The 19,146-nt window shown below is 38.1% G+C and overlaps 1 protein-coding gene across 1 annotated transcript; it reads right to left on the bottom strand.

The window, feature by feature from the left end:
- Positions 1-2,795: 2,795 nt before the first annotated feature.
- DDX18 (DEAD-box helicase 18) lies at positions 2,796-18,915 on the bottom strand. The gene is made up of 14 exons (XM_054069761.1): positions 18,741-18,915; positions 18,092-18,259; positions 16,672-16,818; positions 15,988-16,123; positions 15,434-15,534; positions 15,117-15,316; positions 14,914-15,028; positions 13,269-13,408; positions 12,590-12,751; positions 11,324-11,476; positions 10,476-10,589; positions 9,709-9,765; positions 8,173-8,350; positions 2,796-7,527 (listed from the first exon to the last, which is right to left on the bottom strand). The coding sequence occupies exons 1-14, from the start codon at positions 18,913-18,915 to the stop codon at positions 7,385-7,387; spliced, it is 1,989 nt and encodes a 662-aa protein (XP_053925736.1). The 3' UTR covers positions 2,796-7,384.
- Positions 18,916-19,146: the final 231 nt, after the last annotated feature.

Raw genomic sequence — 19,146 nt, 5'->3', positions numbered from 1 at the left:
AGACTAACTGCAGAAGTTTCACATTTTGAGGCCCAAACGAGCCAGGATGTAGTCCAGTAGTTCCTGTCCCTGCAGGAAATGAGGTTGTCTTTCTCTTGTGTAAGGCTACTTCATTTGTGGCTTGGGGACAATGGGTGGGCCACCGTTAAAGCAGCCCAGATGATCTCAAAATCTTCCTTTCCTAGAAGCCGTGTATCCCATCCCCCTGCTCCTATTTATTATGTGTACATTGTGCCACATCTGGAGAGTCACATTCCAGTTCACACGTCAACTGTTTTGACATCTCCCACTTCTTCCTCCCACTTGGCTGAAATAACCTAGTCCTATGATACATAGTCTCAAAGGGATTTATTATTCTTTATAATTAGCCCACTGCTGTCTTGTCCTGTGAATGCAAAGGCTTAGTGCTCCTCAAAGATTGCTATGGCAACGCATTACAGTGTCTTGGAAACAAGGGTATACTTTGAAGAGGAGGGAATTTTAAAAAGTGAGGAGACTTGCAAGATTCATATATTCTAAATAACAGAAAAGCACGTAAGTATTGCATGAAAAGATAAAAATACCTAACAGCAGAAAGGAGACAAACTCAAATGAAAAAGCACTTTTCTCCTACTGAAACTAAAGGAGGACCTAGTTTACTTTTATTTACAGTTACATTATTAGAAGTTGCTGTCATGTGGAAGTGCAGTGAAAGCAATGAAAACACTTCATTTCATTCACAGATACTTTTCAATGACTTTGGAAACTACAGTCTGCATCTTGAGTTTCTTCTCTCAATGAAGTAAGTCAGTGTACAGCCTGAAAAGATACTCGATACCACAGACTCCTTCACTGCTCTTAAAATAAGCAAATAAACGTGACTAAATGATGGAATTAACAGTAAATACAAAAGAACGTCATCTCTCCGTCTGGACATCTGGAGTTTTGTGGGCTGAAAAGTCTGAGGGACGCAAAACACAAAAGTGTGAAAAATAGTAATCTGCTTATAAGTCTAAGTGTAGAAATTCTTTACATCTATCTTCTATTGCAACTTCTCTCACTTTTCCTGGATGACCTGAGAACTGCTGAGAAAAGGGCTTGCGACATAGGTGAGGAATTGCAAAACACCTTTCCTTGTCCTTATCACACACCACCTGCAACACTTACTCTTCTGCCTCCCAACACCAAACTGAATCTCCTCAGACTCAGTCTTGTCATAATTTTACTTTTTGCTGTGAGTCTGAAAGTTAAAGTTCTTAGCGTAGCTTAACCCTCCTTGCATCCCTACAACTCCTGCCCGAGCTCCCCTTTGTACAGCTGTGCTGAAGAAGCAGCTGCCTTCACCAGACAGCAGCTACCCAGGCCAGCTTCATTACAGTTCTCTGTTTTCAAGCACTTTCAAGGACAGTGTGCTGCTGAGGAACAGCTTTGAAGGATGATGATTCATCCAGATAATCGAATTTATACTCCTTATGTGAACCGATGCTGTATTTATATAGCAAATGCATAAAATTGAAATACAGTTTACATTTTTCAGAAGCTGGCTTTTATCTATCAAGATAGCAGATTATCTTCAGACTGTTACAAAGGAACTACGCTGAACTTGACTGTTTTGACTCATTTTCCATTTTTTTGTTTTAGATACAACAATCCTATGAGTGTTTCTAGCATATGCAGTTTTATTCCATTCTCTTCTCTGCTAGCTCTTTAATAGAAAACCAGCTTCCTCTATAATGCATTTTCCAAAAAACTTAGTTATATAAATCCTGCAATTTGGTAAACATCTGGAAAAAAATTCAGCTCAAGGGAAAAACAAGCCCCCAAAGCCCTTTGACAGCTGGTTCCCTAATTTTTGACTGAAAACATGAGGGAGAATCTAGATGTCACATAAATGCTCACTAATATTGATTTTGTCCACAATGATGAGCAAATCCGTGACAGAATAATATCCATTCAAACACTAGTTTTATGTAACCTATGAGGATGCTAGCCGCTAAGAGCAAGGTTGTCAAACACAAGGGGTAGTTGGCAAAGATCTGTATACCTGCATTGTTTGCCACAGGAGTGCGTATTGACAATGAGCGCTATTACAGCTAAGCCAACACATGAATACAGAGGGGGTTATATAGCATCAGATATGCTAACGTTAGGCTTCCCCTCTGTTAGAGCAGTCACATAAATCTCCCCCTCAATTAATAATCCATAATTGAATAAATCTAATTTGTTTGACCTTGACTATTGGCTTCTGCTACTGCCAATAACCTTGAGAAGGAGCCAGAATTTAGTGCAGGGTATTACTATTATTATTATGTACAAGACATGTGCTTTCCATTTGTGGATTTTAATACTTTAAAGTGTCAGATTCAAAGTTATTTAGGAGTCCACGTCCATGGATTTCTATTTTAGTTGGCGTCTGACAAAGTTGTGGTGCATCCAAATGCCTTTAATTTTCATTCTAGATCTAGATCTAAATTTTGCAATGAAGTGGAAAATTAAATAATCATTTAGCACTTCATACAATTTCGTTACAGGCAATATGCAATTAGGGCTTAGTACAGGTCAAGGATTCTTTTTCTACTACTAAACAAATTACGTCTTTCAGTCCTACAATCCATTTGGCTAACTTTTGTTGTACCACAATTAAGAGAGGAATGTAAAGATATCTCTGAATGCAATTTCTACAGAAAAAATAAGTTGCTTTAGGGTTGGGTTTTTTTTTTGCTTATTTAAAAAAAAACCAAAACCAAGCCAATGTCATTTTATGATTAGATTTATGCTCTCAAATTACATTTTGTAGGTATTAGTGTTACCTTCATAAATTCATTCTCTGTTCTCTTAATAACAAGGCAAGGTCTTGGTCAGAACTTACCTGCTACTCAAGTCCATTTTCTCTTCCCATTCAGAAAGAGTTTTATTAATTAGAAGTGACAGTATATCAAGAACGCTTATCCAGAGCTTAGAAGGAAGACTCAATAGCTCCTACAAATTCACATGATCTGTCAGCCGCTGAGGGAACACATAGGCTTAGTTATGTAGAGTAACACATTTACTATTCCCGCAATTCTCAACATTCATAGGTGATTGCAACCACTCACAAAGAAGCTCAGAAAGCCTTGAGCGGCTAAACATCTTCAGATAACAACCGAAAAAAGAACAGTGTTTGGAAGATATTTTTTCCTTCTATTTATATCTTATAGAAAATTTTGCAGAGCCTATAATTTTCTTCTTTTTAGTTCTGACCAACTGGTCATAAACAGTAGAGGGTTATGTTTTTCAGTATTGTAGCTTACATAAGTCTTTGGGAAGATGCATTGCTATTGTAGAGTATGCTCAGACATCGTTTCAAAAGGTGAATGCAGTTCTTAAGCTGGACGACACCGATATAACAAAGTGAGTGCGTGCCTAGACAGCACCCCAATTTTCCATTTGTCTTCCATTTTCTTAATAGCATCCTTCCTCTACCTCTCCTCAGAACTCCATATTAAAAGTTTATCGTGGTGGCTACAAGGAGAAAAAAAAAGTAATCTCTTCCTGACAGGGCTGTGCAATAAAGAGATTTGACACAAGCAACATTACAGTATTTATGACTTGGATGCAAGCTAGCAAATTTTTTAGAAGAAAAGAGCATTCCAGTTCAAGAGGCTGTATTCTTATACACGGCTCAGCATCTTCTGCAAATCTAGAGCAAACAAAAGCATTGGAAACAGTTGCGTGAATTCTTCTCTCAAGCCAAGCAACTAAAATCCTGGGGAAATCAAGCTAGTTGAGCAAAAGTCAAGATCAGAGACAGATTTTAGTCTGTATGCCTAATCAGTTGATTCTAGGCTTCTTCTAGCATTATTTCAGTCTGGAAAACCAAACCAAATCCTCACACCTTTTAAGGGCTAATAATTGGGTCTTTACAAGTTGTTAGGATTTTAGATGTCTATAAAATCTCTTTTAAGTTTTGGGGGCTGAAGTAACTGCACAACTATCTCCTAAACAGGACAGCAGTAGAACTAAAAACACAAGTCACAGACCTATGGTGTACCCTGCCACTGCTATGTCTTTCTTCACAGTGGGAAGAAATTGGTGACCTCTACTCAAAAGTTATTTTTTTTATAATCACATAGTTCTTTTAAGCCTTCCTGTCAGAGCTTGGTTCCTCTGAGCCTTAGATTACTGGCTTGAAAGCAAATCACTGGAAGCATCCAGAGCTTTGGTAGCTTACTTATCAACTCATAAATCAAAGAAAAAGGCTAATTACTGCCAAAATATAAACATACTTCTTGTTTACAGCAGACCTAAGTAGATATTATCCGGTTTTCAAGTATTCTTGCTCTATCAATAAACATAGCCTGCTACCTGTGACATTCACCCTGAAAAATTTGATGGCAACCCTTTCTGACTAGTCTTATGCTCGTCTATAACTTGGCAGCATTATGGCATAGGAAACTCATACCATGACAAAATTTTTCATGATTATGAGTAGTAGCTCAGCAATGGAATTCTCCTTTATTGGCCCGTTGCAAGAAGTGTCAAAAAAATCTTCCAGTTCACGCAGGGCAGTTTTGATCATCCTCCTAAGTGGTTTAAAGAGTCCAATTTCTTTGTCAAGGTTCTCAGAGAAAGAAGGCAATTTCTCAAGGCACACAATATTAGTCCCCAACCTATCAGTCACCATTATGAGACAAGCCTTGAGTGTCTGATGGCTGAGGTCTATTAACTGCTTGCAAGATTGATAACAGGGTAGGTTGCAAGTGAAACATTAGATTTCCAATCAGTTTGACAATCTTTTAAACTTCCTGCAATACCATAGAATAGATACTACTTGAATCACAGAGATATTTCATCAGAAACTATTTTTCATTTATGATTCCATAAACAAAGAGAAAGGTAACTGTACCTGCACAAACCAGGAAGCTAAAGCCCTTCTCTTTCAGTAACCACTTAGCCTCAAAGATTTCTTTGTATTAGGGTATACAAGAAAGTGAAAAGCCAAAATACCAGGGAGTTGTGCAGACTCGTGCCAAATACCTATTTTTCAGCTATCCTCATGTCAGACTTCAGAAACTGACAGTGTCTTAATTCTTCCAAACTTAAAATTAGGTGTAGCTGGAAGTTGTCTAGCTGCTGGGAAAGCAATCAGCTTTCTGCTCCCAGAATGATGAGTCACAGCAAGAAAAACCCAACAGTTCTCCATGAAGCAGATTTTTGCCTACATAGAGAAATAGCAGGAATTCTGGTGTTCTTTTAAGCCCAGCCAGTTCTGACTATGCAGCACATGGTCAGACAGGTGGTGACTGACTGTGCCCATCATCTCAGCTTTTTCCTGGTCCAAACAAGTACTCCACACTACTTCCATTCACACTGCTTGTGCCCACACAATCACTGTGATCTTTTGGATGGTTTACTGCAGCAGTGCTTACGTCTCGTCCCAAGTAATTAATTTTGCAGTTCATCTAATGAGTCCCTCAGTTAATTTCACTATAATGTAATTCCTGTACTCTAACCGCATAGCTTGCAGGTATAGGCAGAACCACTCACTGTATGACGTTGTAGATCTCATAGATAATATAGTATTAATAAACAGGCATAAGAACTATATTGACATCTATTCTTTATAAATATATAAGCAAACCCAGAATCAAGGATTAGAACTCAGTGAGCCAGGCATCATGTACTTAGCACTGCTTATCCTTCAGAGATTTTGCTTTTTCATTGCAACCCTGGAAGCACAAGACATTCAAATCCTACTAACAAAATTAATTTACTTGCATATTTTGACATATCAGAAATTCTTAATACCTGACCAGTGTTAACTAATTTAGTCTTGAAGTCAATTAGCACTAAAGTTAGCCATTTCACAAATGAAAACCAAAAGTTTTTGGTTTTGCAACACTCTCAGTTCTGAATGGTGGAAGCACTACCGAATTGTCATACTATTTTCTTCCTAAAACGTCCTAGTTTCTCTAAGGGTGAAAATAGAGTTCACCAACTTTTTCTGCAATACTTCAATGCATGCCTTATTTTAAATCTGCCATGCTACTTCAAAAGACCTAAGGAATAACAACTTTATACTGGGATTGCTACAAATACTTTTGTATTCATAACTGGGCCTGGGTTACATTTTAGATATAAATTAAAAGCCCTTTTACTGTAATCACATGGTGCCCAGATTTCTGGGTTCTGTAACATTTTAGTCTTTCCCTGCATTGACAGACATACATTTTTTAAATACTATTGCCTACCACCACTGTAGCTTCATAAGAATAGTTACCTATTTCTACAATGGTAGAGATGTGAAAATAATATATGTAATACACTTACTCTACTTTTGCCCAACTTGTGTCTTTTTTCACTTAGTTTCCGTGTTTCTGTTTGTAATGTTTATTCCACTCTCTTGCATTTCAGTCTTTCACATTTCTCCCTTAACGTATATTTCTAGCATATTTATACTCCATTTCAGTTTTTCACTCACTGAATCTCTCCACCTTCTTGATCCTGTGGTAGCATCTGACTTTGCCCACTGCTAATCTGATAAACCAAGACTAGAAAGCAATTCACTTCTGTAATTTAAACGATACGACTGCAAAAATTCTCACAGCATCAAGGTTATGGAGCATTTAAAAAAAAAAAAATTATCGGGGATGAGTACTTCAGTTTATGAATCTGCTTTTCTTAATTCCTTTGCATATTCATGAGACTGCATAAGATATTACCAGATGGATAAATTCAGATTTCAAGAGAACATGAAGGAAAACCAAACATTTCATTAGAATGATAGAATTTTATCACAACATTAAAATAAGGAGTATTAAGCATGTTCCAAATGTGGTATAAGAGAATTTGTCTTGGACACTGTACTTGTTATACAGATACCATGACAGAAATTAATCACAAGCTCACACAGCCTTAAGTATTCATAAGTACCTTCAGTTCTAAAGGAGTCTTTCTATATTCTTCAGCATATCTGACAGACAGAGCAGAGTTCTGTAGCACTTAACACCCTTGCAATGATCCATGTGAACAAATTTTTTTTTCCATCTCATGTTGTAACCTGTGTTTACTCCAACAATTTTCAGAAGTGTGCAGAGAAAAAAGGATAACTGTAAAGCAAATTCTTCTATAAAACCCAGAAGTATTTTTTCTTTAATAAAAAATGTAGTATTGACTTAAGATAATTATGTCCCAGTATCTTCTTCCTCACAACAAACAAGGAAAAATTAGTCATATTCTGCTTTTCTATCTTTAATCTCCTTTCCAAAGTCTTCCTGAACTGAAAGATAAAAGATGTTCCCAGAAACAAAACCATAAAGACCACTAAAACTGTGAACAGAGCAGTTTAAATTGGAAGTAACTGTCAGACAGTTTTGCTCAAGATAAGTCTATTCCAATGCCACAAGCCATTTTAATCAATATATAATTAACGAGAAAACTGCCGATTGTCTGATTTCTTGCTAATGTGCTTGAAGATTTTGGCTTTGTGGACGCTCTTCGGTTTCTGGTAACCAAATCCCCCACCACCACCTCGTTTCTGTAGCCTTCTGCCATGATTGCTGTTCACATCTGGAATTTTATTGGTTAAAGAACTTAAAAAGGAATAAATAGAAAGGTTGCTTTTTAGGTATGGTAACAGTTATTAATGTGAAAAAAAATAACAGCGTCATACAAAAAGCTGAGTTGCTTCACTACAGGTAAAACTGGAACTTTCTGCCTGTGGTTGTAAATAATGCTTTTATTCCTCTGGTTTTCCAATGAAGTTGGCTGAACAACTACTGCTTCAAATTCTACCCACTGGCAGTTTTGACAGTACTCTAGGTATAATCTTCATGCTCTTGCCCCTCTATTTCAACATTCCATGATTATTAAACTTCGGCATGTATCTTTCAATGGAAATACTTTCGCAGGGAGGACAACACTCTAGAACACGTATGCATGTGTGCATTCCAGTAACTGCTACCTCAGCAACTGAAGCATGTACAACATGCACATGCACTAAAATACGTGTGTTTGTAGGCAAGCTTTGCAGTTGGAATATTTGCTATATAACATTTTCTTTGACAAACTATTGTTGGAGCAAAATGAATTTATGCCATTAATAGCAAAAAAAAAAAAAAAAATAGAATTTGAAGTAGCACAAGAACTTCAGTAATTGCGCTGAATACTTGTAATGCAGCAATTCAGCTTCGAAACACTGCAGTAAAAGGATACTGAGGTCCACAAACGGAGGAACTTTAAAACCAAATGAAAGGCTGACTTTGGAAAGATCCAAGTTATTGACATCATAGATCTGCTTCAGAGAATGGGAGTCATAAGCTCTAATGTAAGCTTTGTAGGCTTCCTGGGCTGATTTGTGAAGGAAGTAGTTCTTCTCAATCAGTTTTTCCAGCTGGTGAAGCGAAAAAAGAAGAAACAAAATAAGACATATCCAATTATAGATGTAAGAAGTGTATAATTTATATTCAAGCAGATTATTGACCATGTGACTTGCAGAGACATTCACTATTCATTTCAGCAAAACTGCCCTTTGACAGTAGTGTGCACATACATATCAGAGCGCTTCTATAAACAGAGGGACAAAAAAGCCTGAAGTGGAATTGCAGTAAAAAGCCTCAGCAATAAGAAAAATTTTAAAAATATTAAATTGGGTTGTCCCAAACAAGTTAGTCAATAAGGAGTATACAACTGCTGCCACATCATGAAACTATGTGTATTGAGAATTAACAGACAACGACAGCATACTTTTAATTCAGACATCTAAAGTGCACCGTTCTATGTAATTCTATATCTAATCTTATATATTATGGTGCAAATACATTGTAAAATAATCAGTACTAATTCTAAGACAAAAATGCAGATGCAGTAGTGTAGATTGAGACTTACTTATTATGGGCTAAGTTTCCAATACTCTTTAGATCAAAGTGTCTCATTTGATGTTTAACTTAAAACAAGTCACACTAGACATCATTACTTCCTAATTATTCTTAACTAGGAACATCTTTCTGTAAGGACTGCCTTCACTGCCTCTTGTACTTGCCATTTCAAATGTAGGTTACTTCAAAGAAGCTTTACAGAGCTTCTATCAAAAGAATGGTTCATAGAACTAAACAACAGAAATTCACAACTACAGATCTGTCTATGTTATTCTGTCCAACTGTGTGTTTCACAGCTATTTTTGTAGCATTGGAACACAAAACAGGTTTAGCTGATGTTGGGCTTTATTAACACCACCTAGTTAAAAAATCAACTGAACTATATACTAGCATTTATAATAGTTGGTACTGGATCTCTTTCTGCACACTGGAGTCTGGGTAAATCATCCTGTAAGACATACCTTACTCGCAACTAATCTGAACATATTGTAACTATTCAATAGAAGCTACCAAAACCCTCGCTGCCATGCCAGAAAAGAAAATGCTGTTCAAAAGCTGAAAGTGGGTTTACATCACTGTGGTTTTGCAATATAATGTAAAAAAACCAATTCTTAAAATTAAAAGCAAATTCGTACCGTATAATGATGACAAGTTGGTACCAGGTATTAAAATTCATATGTATTTTTTAAACATTTTATTGCTTTACTGTCATCAGGGATCTATAGGGCAGAAGGATTTACTGCACAGTACTCATCTACAGGAAGTTTTCTGAACAAGCATGCATATTTTTAAACTGTATTCGTTACAGACTAACATTCTCCATGTAAATTATTATAGATATTCAGAGTAGCTGTAGTATGAAGTCATTTAGTACCTGAGACTGGATGTCTGAAATTTTTGACCAAGAAAATTCAAATTCACTTAGTGGTACCTTAAGAAAAAAAAAGAAATAAAATATCAAAATTATTTATGCTGTGGAAATAGTGAATTTTTTTAAGACCTAAGACAAATAGAAAAAGACCCGCTACATAACAGAAGACTTTTTTCCACAGTTTTATCTGCAAGGTGCCTTAATATCAATATGCCAGTATTATTGCTTCCTTTAAGCTAGAGTAAGAAAGATGCTTAGCATGACACTTCTACCACTTCAGCTTTTGCTGTAGAAGCTACACCATTTCAGTTACAAGCAGCAAAACTCTCTAGTGTAGTAAGTCCATAAGGAGAGCAACCAATAAACTATGAACATTTCTATCATATTAAAATGATTACATTTAGAAGGCCGCTACACTGCTTTTGGAAATGAGCAGCATGCAACTGACTCTGAATAGAAAACATAAAAACTGCACAAGCAACATCCAGATTTTAATTTCCTCTGGATGGTCCAGTACCCAAGTATCCTCCAAGAGACGTCATAGGAAACTTATTTTTTTACCAACACAAGTTGCACAGTTGCAAAGCAACTATTAATTAACCCAGTATTTACCTTTGTGCTGCTGACTTGAAAGTCAGATGGCCAATTAAATACTTCCTAAGCAACAGAAAGTATGTTGCTTAAGAAGTTAAAACATCTGCTTATCAGTACAGTTTTTTAAAAACCTGTGGCAAAGTTAAAAAAAAAAATAAATCTAGAGAGAAGCTTACTCTGGCTTGCTTTAGGTAACGAAGAAAGCCCAGTTCTTCTGGTCTTAAGATGAGCAAAGCATGTCCTCTACCATTTATGCCCCTGGCAGTTCTACCAACACGATGAATATATTCCTTTTGGAAAGAATAAGAAACAGAAGTCCAATCAGTCTTTCAAACATGCAATAATCACAGAGCTTCACAAAACATTCCCAAATTTAACATCATTATAGTCTAACGCGTCACCCGTTATTTTTTTTAAGACTTTTACTTATCACTGACATATGGATGAGGGAAACCAAGTAGTGAAAAAGCAAGGCATAATTAGGCTGAGACAGACTCCCTGATTACAAGCATTTTACCTCTCACAGAGGAATAAAAATCTCAGTCTGCTGTACCTGAAAATGAAACTTTGCTTTTCGTATATTTGGTCAGTGTATTTGCCAAAACTTCTGAGTTTTCTGAGTTTAGCCTATTTACACTGGACATTTATTCAAGTAAGAATAATGAATTCTAAATAAAAATCAAATTACCACTGGAAAAACTCTCAGGAGACTCAGGGACGTATATACAAATTTCTACTCCTCCTGAGAAGTATTTTGTTGTTTAACACATAAGATTTTTAAATTAACTTAACAGCACAAAGAATAATGTTTTATAAAGCAACTCCTAAAAAGGTAATGAAGATGTCAGCTAGGTGCAGCATTTCCCAGGAGTCTGTAAAGTGAACTAGAAGAAATCAATGCCTAATTATGAACATGGCTGAATCACGAATGCTGTCAAGCAGCAGGTTCAGTTTTTCTCTGCAGCTACATTTGGAGCTAGGATTTGATTTGTTGCTGTTCATTTTCTCTATTTCTTGAACTTACTTTTGGATCATCTGGAGGGTCATACTGGACAATCCAGTCAACTTCAGGAATATCCAGTCCTCTGGCAGCTACATCAGTGCACAACAGTATTCCAGATTCTGCATTACAGAACTGGAAAAATGTGGTAGTACGTTTGGTTTGTTTCTGCTTGCCCTAAAAGGAAACAAACACACTAAGGATGAAATATCAACCCCCCTTGCCAAAAAAAATCTGCCGACTTGTAAGCTTAAATCTAATTTCCCATTTCACATAGAATCTTTTGGTTGGAAAAGATCATTGAGTCCAACCTGTCCACTACTAAACCACACCTCTGAGCACCTCATCTACCTGTCTTTTAAATACCTCCAGGGATAGTGACTCAACCAGTTCCCTGGGTAGCCCATTCCAGTGCCTGACAGCCCTTTCAGTGAAGACATTTTTCCTAATATCTAATCTAAACCTTCCCTGGAGCAACTTGAGGACATTTCCCCGTCACGTAGCACAGGGCTACGTGAAATGGTATCTCTCAGAAGTTATATTCTAACTCCCAAAGTATTAAAAACTTGATGGCATAAGCTTTTCTTTCAAGAGGGCGGCAGAAATGCCTGAAATTCGGAAAAAGAACACTTGCAAGTCTAGCAATAAGTTAGATACATTACAGAGTTAAAATAACCCAAACAAACCGTAAAGTTGTAATGGTTCCATCAAGGTGAATTAAAAAAAAAAATACCCAAAAGAACAAAATAAAAAAGGACATTAGTCAGTTATGACTATTCCATAAACTTTCAGTCAGTTCTTTCTCCCAAAATATGCATATTGTGGTTCTGATAAAAATTTAAAATACTCATCCAAATGGTAAGAATTGGAATGGAAAAAAAGAACTGGAATGGAGAAAACCAAACATCACCCTGGCCTTAGGAAAGGCATCCAACACTCCAGTGATCAGGCTGTTTGGATTTCTCTTACAATAGCTTTGCCCTACAAATTTGAGCTTTTCTGCCTATGAAAAGCAACCCCCTGGAAGAAAACAGAAAGCTTTCTACGCTCAGAGCATAAATTAATATCAGTGTTCAACTTGGTTTGGAAAAGAGCAAGATTAATGATGCAAAATGTTATTACACAGTCTTCGCTTTATCGCCTTCCTCTACAGACTAATCAAGATCATCATCAGTTTTGTGCGCAGAGTATCTGTTTAAGAAACTGGACTGAAATAAACAAGGCAAAGGTGTGATCAGTAACAACTTACACATACTATCAGATTAATTAATCATTTAATAAAGCACTTACATGAATGGCCAAAACAGGTAGATCAATGTAATTGAGTAATTCATAGTGGTACTTCACGGACATACACGAAGAAAAAAATACCATTAGTTTCTTTTTCCGATTCTTCTTAAGGAATGTGAAGAGCAAAAGGAATCTTTTTTCAGATGGACACACTACATAACCCTGGAAAAAAATTAAATATTGTTAAATGAAGTAACACAGAACAAAATTTTGTTTCAGCAATACAATGAAACCAGGAAGTGTTATATTGTGAAACAAATATGCCAAATACTCATATCAACTGCACAAACACAAAAACTGCTGTGCAACACACTGAGGTATTATCTGAAGCAGAAAAAATGAAACAGATCTGAAGTAAACATATCGCTACTGAGTAATGTAGAAAATACAGTTGGAAAGAAAACTGCAGCTTAGATACGTTATCTAGATAGGAATAGACAAGTGTAAGTAACTATTGCTATTTTACAAGGTTTTATATCATGTCCTACAAACACGGACTATATGCATATAACTGTAGTTAAGTCAGCAGACTGAATAAATCCCTTTAGGCAACTGATTGCTTTTGCCCACTGGGATACTAAACACTCTTTACAACAGTGTTTGTACAACTCAGTTAAAAAAAACACAGGACTTGGAATGTTCACAGATCACACCTCTTTTAATAACATTTGCGTTTTACCTGTTCAAGACCATCTACTGTGGCTGTCTCCTTGTTATCATCAACCCCAACATACAGCGGTTCTTTTTTCAGAGAGATCTTTGCCAGATCGTCAACTTTTCTGGTTTGTGTAGCGGAAAAAAGCATCGTCTGCCTGCGCTCTGAAAAAATATGTATTTTGAAAGACAGTATTACTTTTTAAGGGAGAATTCAAATAGCAAGTCCATAAAATCTCTACCTGCAAATTTCCCCGAGCAAGTCTTCTACTCTCTTCCATTAAATTCTAATTCATACATACTGTTACTGACAGACAGATGTAGTTGTATTATGGATCATACAGGATGTTTACTTAGGCTGCCTCCACCCCCAAAATCCTAACAGTTATCAAAACACAATATTCTTTCTGGGAAAATGTTAATAATTTGTACTCTGATTTAGACATAAAACAATGATTTAAATAGAGACCAACCTTGTAATTCTAACTATAATTTGATCTAACTTACACGAACATGCACGTTTTTGTTAAAAAAAAAAAAACACGCTAGAGGATTGGGCAAGGTTTTTATTGTGCAAACTAAAGTACATTGTTACTTTTCATCTTGCAAAATTAGTCTAAAACATACACCTTTGTGCATGGTATTTACTCACATGGCAGCACGTCTGTGCTGTGCCTCGGTGATTTCAATCATCTTAGTGCAGGCGTATGGAATCTCCTGCCTGCCTATTGTCTCTGAGCTCAAATATTTGTCCTGATCCTGTAGCAGTTTCTTATTACACGAGTACATGGAAAATGCAGACTTGGCCTGTTCCAGTTCACAACTGTGTACTTGCTGAACAACTGGGGCCACCATTTGGGGCATTTTTTTACCTTATTTTCAAGTGTCTGTTTTAAAATATAATTTCTTTCCTAATGGGACAAAACCAACTTAAACACATGCAAAGTAAAAATTTCTTCTGTCATTTTCCATTTCACGAAAAACATGTCATTTTCCCAGTCTTCCTTCCCTTTTTGTTTTTAGTACTGTTCATTAACATTCTTCTCAGGATGTTATTTATTAGAGATATATATGCATTTTAAACATGCACATCTGAATTTAAATATGTAAGACATAGAATCTAAAACCAGTTATCACTGATTTTTGTATACTATTTCCATGAGGTGGAGGGGAGGATGTCCTGCCTCTTTAAAGTTAAATGAAGAGGCTTCTTGACTCTGAGAATGTGTTTAATACGTCAGTTACAAGAAATAACTAAATGAAAAAAACAGGAAAAGAAAGTTTTAAGGTAAATACTTAAACTTCCTTAAGATACTGTTCTTGGAAGTATGAAGAAAATTTGAACTGCAAGTCAGAAGACCTCCTTCCTTATACGTAAGACTTATTAGGAAATAAACAGGCAGAGGAAGAGGAACAAGGAAGTGTAGATATTAAACTAAAAGGATCTTACATGAACAGAATTATATCCCTAAAGTCCATATAAAAACACTGCCCTTCAGATAAATGACATTAAAGTAATATATATTAGCCACTCAAAAAAAAAGATAAGCAAGACAGTCACTCTGAAGTGCATTTACAGAACTATAAAAATTAATGATTTATAAGAAGTCATGAAGAAGACAATGTTAGTCAAGTGATTTCCAGGAATGACAGCTGGATTTTTTTCTTACTTGGTAGAAGTTTTATGATCTGTTTCATTTCTTCTTCAAATCCAACCTCCAAGATACGATCTGCCTCATCGATTACCAAACACTGCAAGTTCTTATACATGAAACCTGGAGTGTTCTAGAAGATTAACAAATTCAGAGTCAGACAAGAACAAGACTTTTATTATGTTCTAATAACACAGGTCAGACATCAGTATTTTATCTACCTGCATATGATCCAGCAGTCTTCCAGGTGTTGCTACAATGATGTTGATTCCATTTCCAAGTTTCTGTGCTTCTGCTGATCTGTTGCTGCCCCCCATTATCAGACCATAGGTGTGAACATGATGATTCATAAGTTCTTTAAGAACTCCGTAGGTTTGCATAGCAAGCTCTCGAGTAGGAGAAAGAATAATAACACCCGTTCCTAAAAAAAATGACAATCAGGCAAGAATAAGTTACAACTTGTCCAATATTCCCTTCTAGCCATGTCCCTAAATGGCTGCGCAAGAGTAAAATTCAACTGTGAAATCAAGAACCTTACCATTTCTAGGCATGAATTTGAGCTTGTAGATGAGCTCTACTGCAGGAATAAGAAACGCAAGTGTTTTGCCACTGCCTGTTTTTGCAGCTGCTAAAATATCCCTGTGTGCAGCAAAGTTAGAAAAAGAAGTATTTAGCTGACCATACAGACAAAACAACAATCCTATTTTCAACAATGCTGACAATGTAAAAACATAACAAGACTTAAAGGAAACCACCAGAGCTGCTGTTATGAGCTTGGTGGAAGAATCAGCCCACAGCAATTGGCCACCGTGTCTCTAGTGACACTGTAAGGCTGTGTCTTTGAGACAAGAATAGTGAAAACGGACTTCCCTGCTTTCAAAGACAAATGCAAAGCAGTTTCCATGAACTAAAGTATTTGTTCACAGGCAACGCAGACGTACTTTGTTAACTTGTACTAAAACAAAATACATATTAGAAAATAAAACATATTAGAACTCTTTTTTTAAAAAAAGTTACATTTCATATATTAGCTTGTCAGCAAAAATTACATGTTTTGGGTAAATATAGTGATTAAAAAAACCTCTTTCTTACCTGCCTTCCAGAAGCGGTTTAATACTTTTATGCTGAATTTCAGTCATGTGTGTAAAACCCATGTCGTTTATGCCTTTCAGTGTATTCTCACTGACAATACCAGCCAGGGAAGTAAAAGAATTGTCTTCAAAAGCACCTGAAGTGGGGGAGGAAATATAAAACCTTCAAACTTATTTCTTCAATTTCATCTGTCCTCTAAGACTATCCAGTTAAAATTGACTTAAATGACACAAATCAAAGCTAAGGACTTTTTCTTATTCCTTAGTTCCTGAAAAAACGAAGATATTGACAAATTTCTCTGTATTAACATGTTGCTAAGAATACTACGCAGGGCTGTTAAATGTGAACATAAATGCATTGTTTCTCCTGCCAAATTTACTATTCTAAACCCCCGTCTTGCTCTCCACTGACTCTTCCCTCTACAGCTAAACATATATGTGTATATATATAAATATATATTTTAAAACAGATTTTCACTAGTTATTTCAAGACTAATAGGAGTGTGCATACAATGAAAATTTCAAAGAACAGTAACTGAGGAACAGCTGCTTGGTTGCCAGTGTCACCACACCTATATTCAAACACCCAACTTACAGAGCTAATTTGAAAAATGCAACTTGCTCTGGAAGAAAGCGTTAAGACTGTGGATTTTTGCACATGTATGGAAAAGAGGGCACAAGATACCTGTTACACCTAGTGGTAAACTGGGCACTTCATCCTCCTCCCCCTCTTCCTCCTTCTCCTCCACTTCTTGCTCTCCAGAATCCTGCTTATCTTCATCTTCTACCTCCACAGATTCATCTTCAGTTTTTGCTTTTTTAGTTTCCGTATCTAGAATGTTATTTTACAGAAGACAAGTCAGTCAGAGACACAAAGAACATGATCATCATTAAAAGTTGTTCCACAGAGTGAATTTCTTTAGTCTGTAAATGACTTACAAATGTCCTGCTTTTTTCATGGGGTGAGACAGAGGCAGGAGAATGGGGAGGAAAAGTTTCTATAGAACTTTCCTATGTAGAGAGCAAAAAATTTAGAAGCTCCTTCCGCACAATCCACTCTGCACAGTAAAAGGTGAGGTTTGTTGTATAGTATGTAAAATTTCCCATAGAAATGAGAAACAAGTTACAAAATTCTTTCCTATCTGTAAGCAGACATCAAGTTTCCAAAACAGCTTGTGCTCAGGTCATGTGAAATGTCTGTTCCACTCTAAGCACTGGAATCCTCAGAGAGCATGAAAATACCTCTTTATTCCCATAACCATAGCAAGTGTCACAAAGTTCAAACACGTGAAACATAAGTTTCAAATATATACAGAAACATACCTATGTGTGTGTATACATATGCATATAAAAATCTAGCAATATTTACAGGATGTAATTTTTTGGGTAGTTTCCCAGCATACTTTAGTTCCACAACACACACTGCTGCCAAAGGCTGGATGCGTTGTTGAAAAGATGTACTGGCTGCACATCCAAGCACAGAAATCATGTGTCTGTTAAAGATACTTTGAAAGATGATATATATACTTATAAAACCATAAAATGCTTTGTGTTGGAAAGGACTTTTACAGAACATCTAGTGCAACCCACAAATAATAGACAAACAACTCAACCAAACTTACTGTTACAAGGCAGAATCCTATACAACAATTAAACTGGCTGACTTATTAAACCTAGCTACAGGTTCAGTACATGTTAAGAGTCCAATCACTATAGCTAGAATAAGGAAACAGGTGATGTTGCAGACCTGCAAGGCTTCGTCTGACCAACTCCTGGCACTGCTCACACCACCCAGCAAACAAGTTCTCTCCCACAGGGCGGGAAACAAGAATGGGTGTTTTTTGGGCTTCCTGAGAATAAATGAGCCCTGGCAGACCAACTGTATTTATCAAGACAGAATCACAGAATGGTTTGGGTTGGAAGGGAGCTTAAAGCCCATCCAGTTCCAACCCACTGCGATGGGCAGGGACACCTCCCACCACACGGGGCTGCTCAAAGCTCCATCCAGCCTGGCCTTGAACATTTCCAGGGAGGAGAGGCATCCAGAACTTCACTGAGCAACCTGTGCCAGTGCCTCAGCACCCTCCCTGTGAATAAAGTACCACCTTCAGCAGCAGCCACTGCTTTCCTCTTTTTCTTCTTCTTCTTCTCGACACTGGTGCCGGCAGCATCCACGCCCTCCGAGGCTGCAGCCTCTGCCTCAGGAGCTGCCGCCGCCTCCTCCTCCTCCTGCTCCGGGGGGCCTTGCGGTGCCGGCTCTCCCAGTGGAGGCTCTGCACGGCAGAGAGAATCATAGAATTACTCGATTGGAAAAGAACTCTTGCATCATCGACTCCAACCATTCCTATCTGCCACTAAACCATGTCCCTGAGCACCTCGTCTACCTGTCTTTTAAATCCCTAAAGGGATGGTGACTCCACCCCCTCCCTGGGCAGCCTCTGACAGTGCCCGATAACCCCTTCTGCGAAAAATCTTTTCCTGATATTCAGCCTGAACCTCCACTAGCGCAGCTAGAGGCCACTCCTCCTTGTCCTGTCCCCTGTCACTTGGGAGAAGAGCCCAGCTCCCTCCTCTCTGCAGTCTCCTTTCAGGTAGTTGTAGAGAGCAATGAGGTCTCCCCTCAGCCTCCTCTTCTCGAGGCTAAACAACCCCAGCTCTCTCAGCCGCTCCTCGTAGGACTTGCTCTCCAGCCCCTTCACCAGCTTCGTCGCTCTTCTCTGGACACGCTCCAGAGCCAGAGGGAGGGGAAAACACGCAAAGTCCGGGCCGGACCCGCGGGCGCCCAGACCGGCAGCGTCTCCGCCATCCCCGCCATACCTGCCCCCTCTGCCGCCCGCAGTTTCAGGTTGCGCTGCCGCAGCTTCAGGTTACGCTTGTGAATCTTCCTGCGGAGCAGCCGCATGGGCAGGTTACTCGCGGCCACCGACATCGCCACCGCCTCCCCGAGCGCCGCTCTCCCGACAGCACGTGGGGACACCGGATCCGCGCGGCGCTTCCGGCCCCGCCGGAAGTTCCGCCTCCGCGCGCGAGGCCTGACGGGCGTCACTCATCGCCCTCTATGGGCCGGGCGGGGCAGCGCGGGGTCCCCTCCCAGGCTGTGCTGTCCCCGCCTGTCCAGCCCCAGAGCGTTTTCCCCTGGGGTGTGAGCAGCAGTGACTCC

The sequence above is a fragment of the Cuculus canorus genome, chromosome 6 (assembly GCF_017976375.1).
Source record: "Cuculus canorus isolate bCucCan1 chromosome 6, bCucCan1.pri, whole genome shotgun sequence".
Classification (NCBI taxonomy): domain Eukaryota; kingdom Metazoa; phylum Chordata; class Aves; order Cuculiformes; family Cuculidae; genus Cuculus; species Cuculus canorus.
The sequence above is the reverse complement of the archived record's forward strand: the minus strand, read 5'-3'. Positions and strand labels throughout refer to the sequence as shown.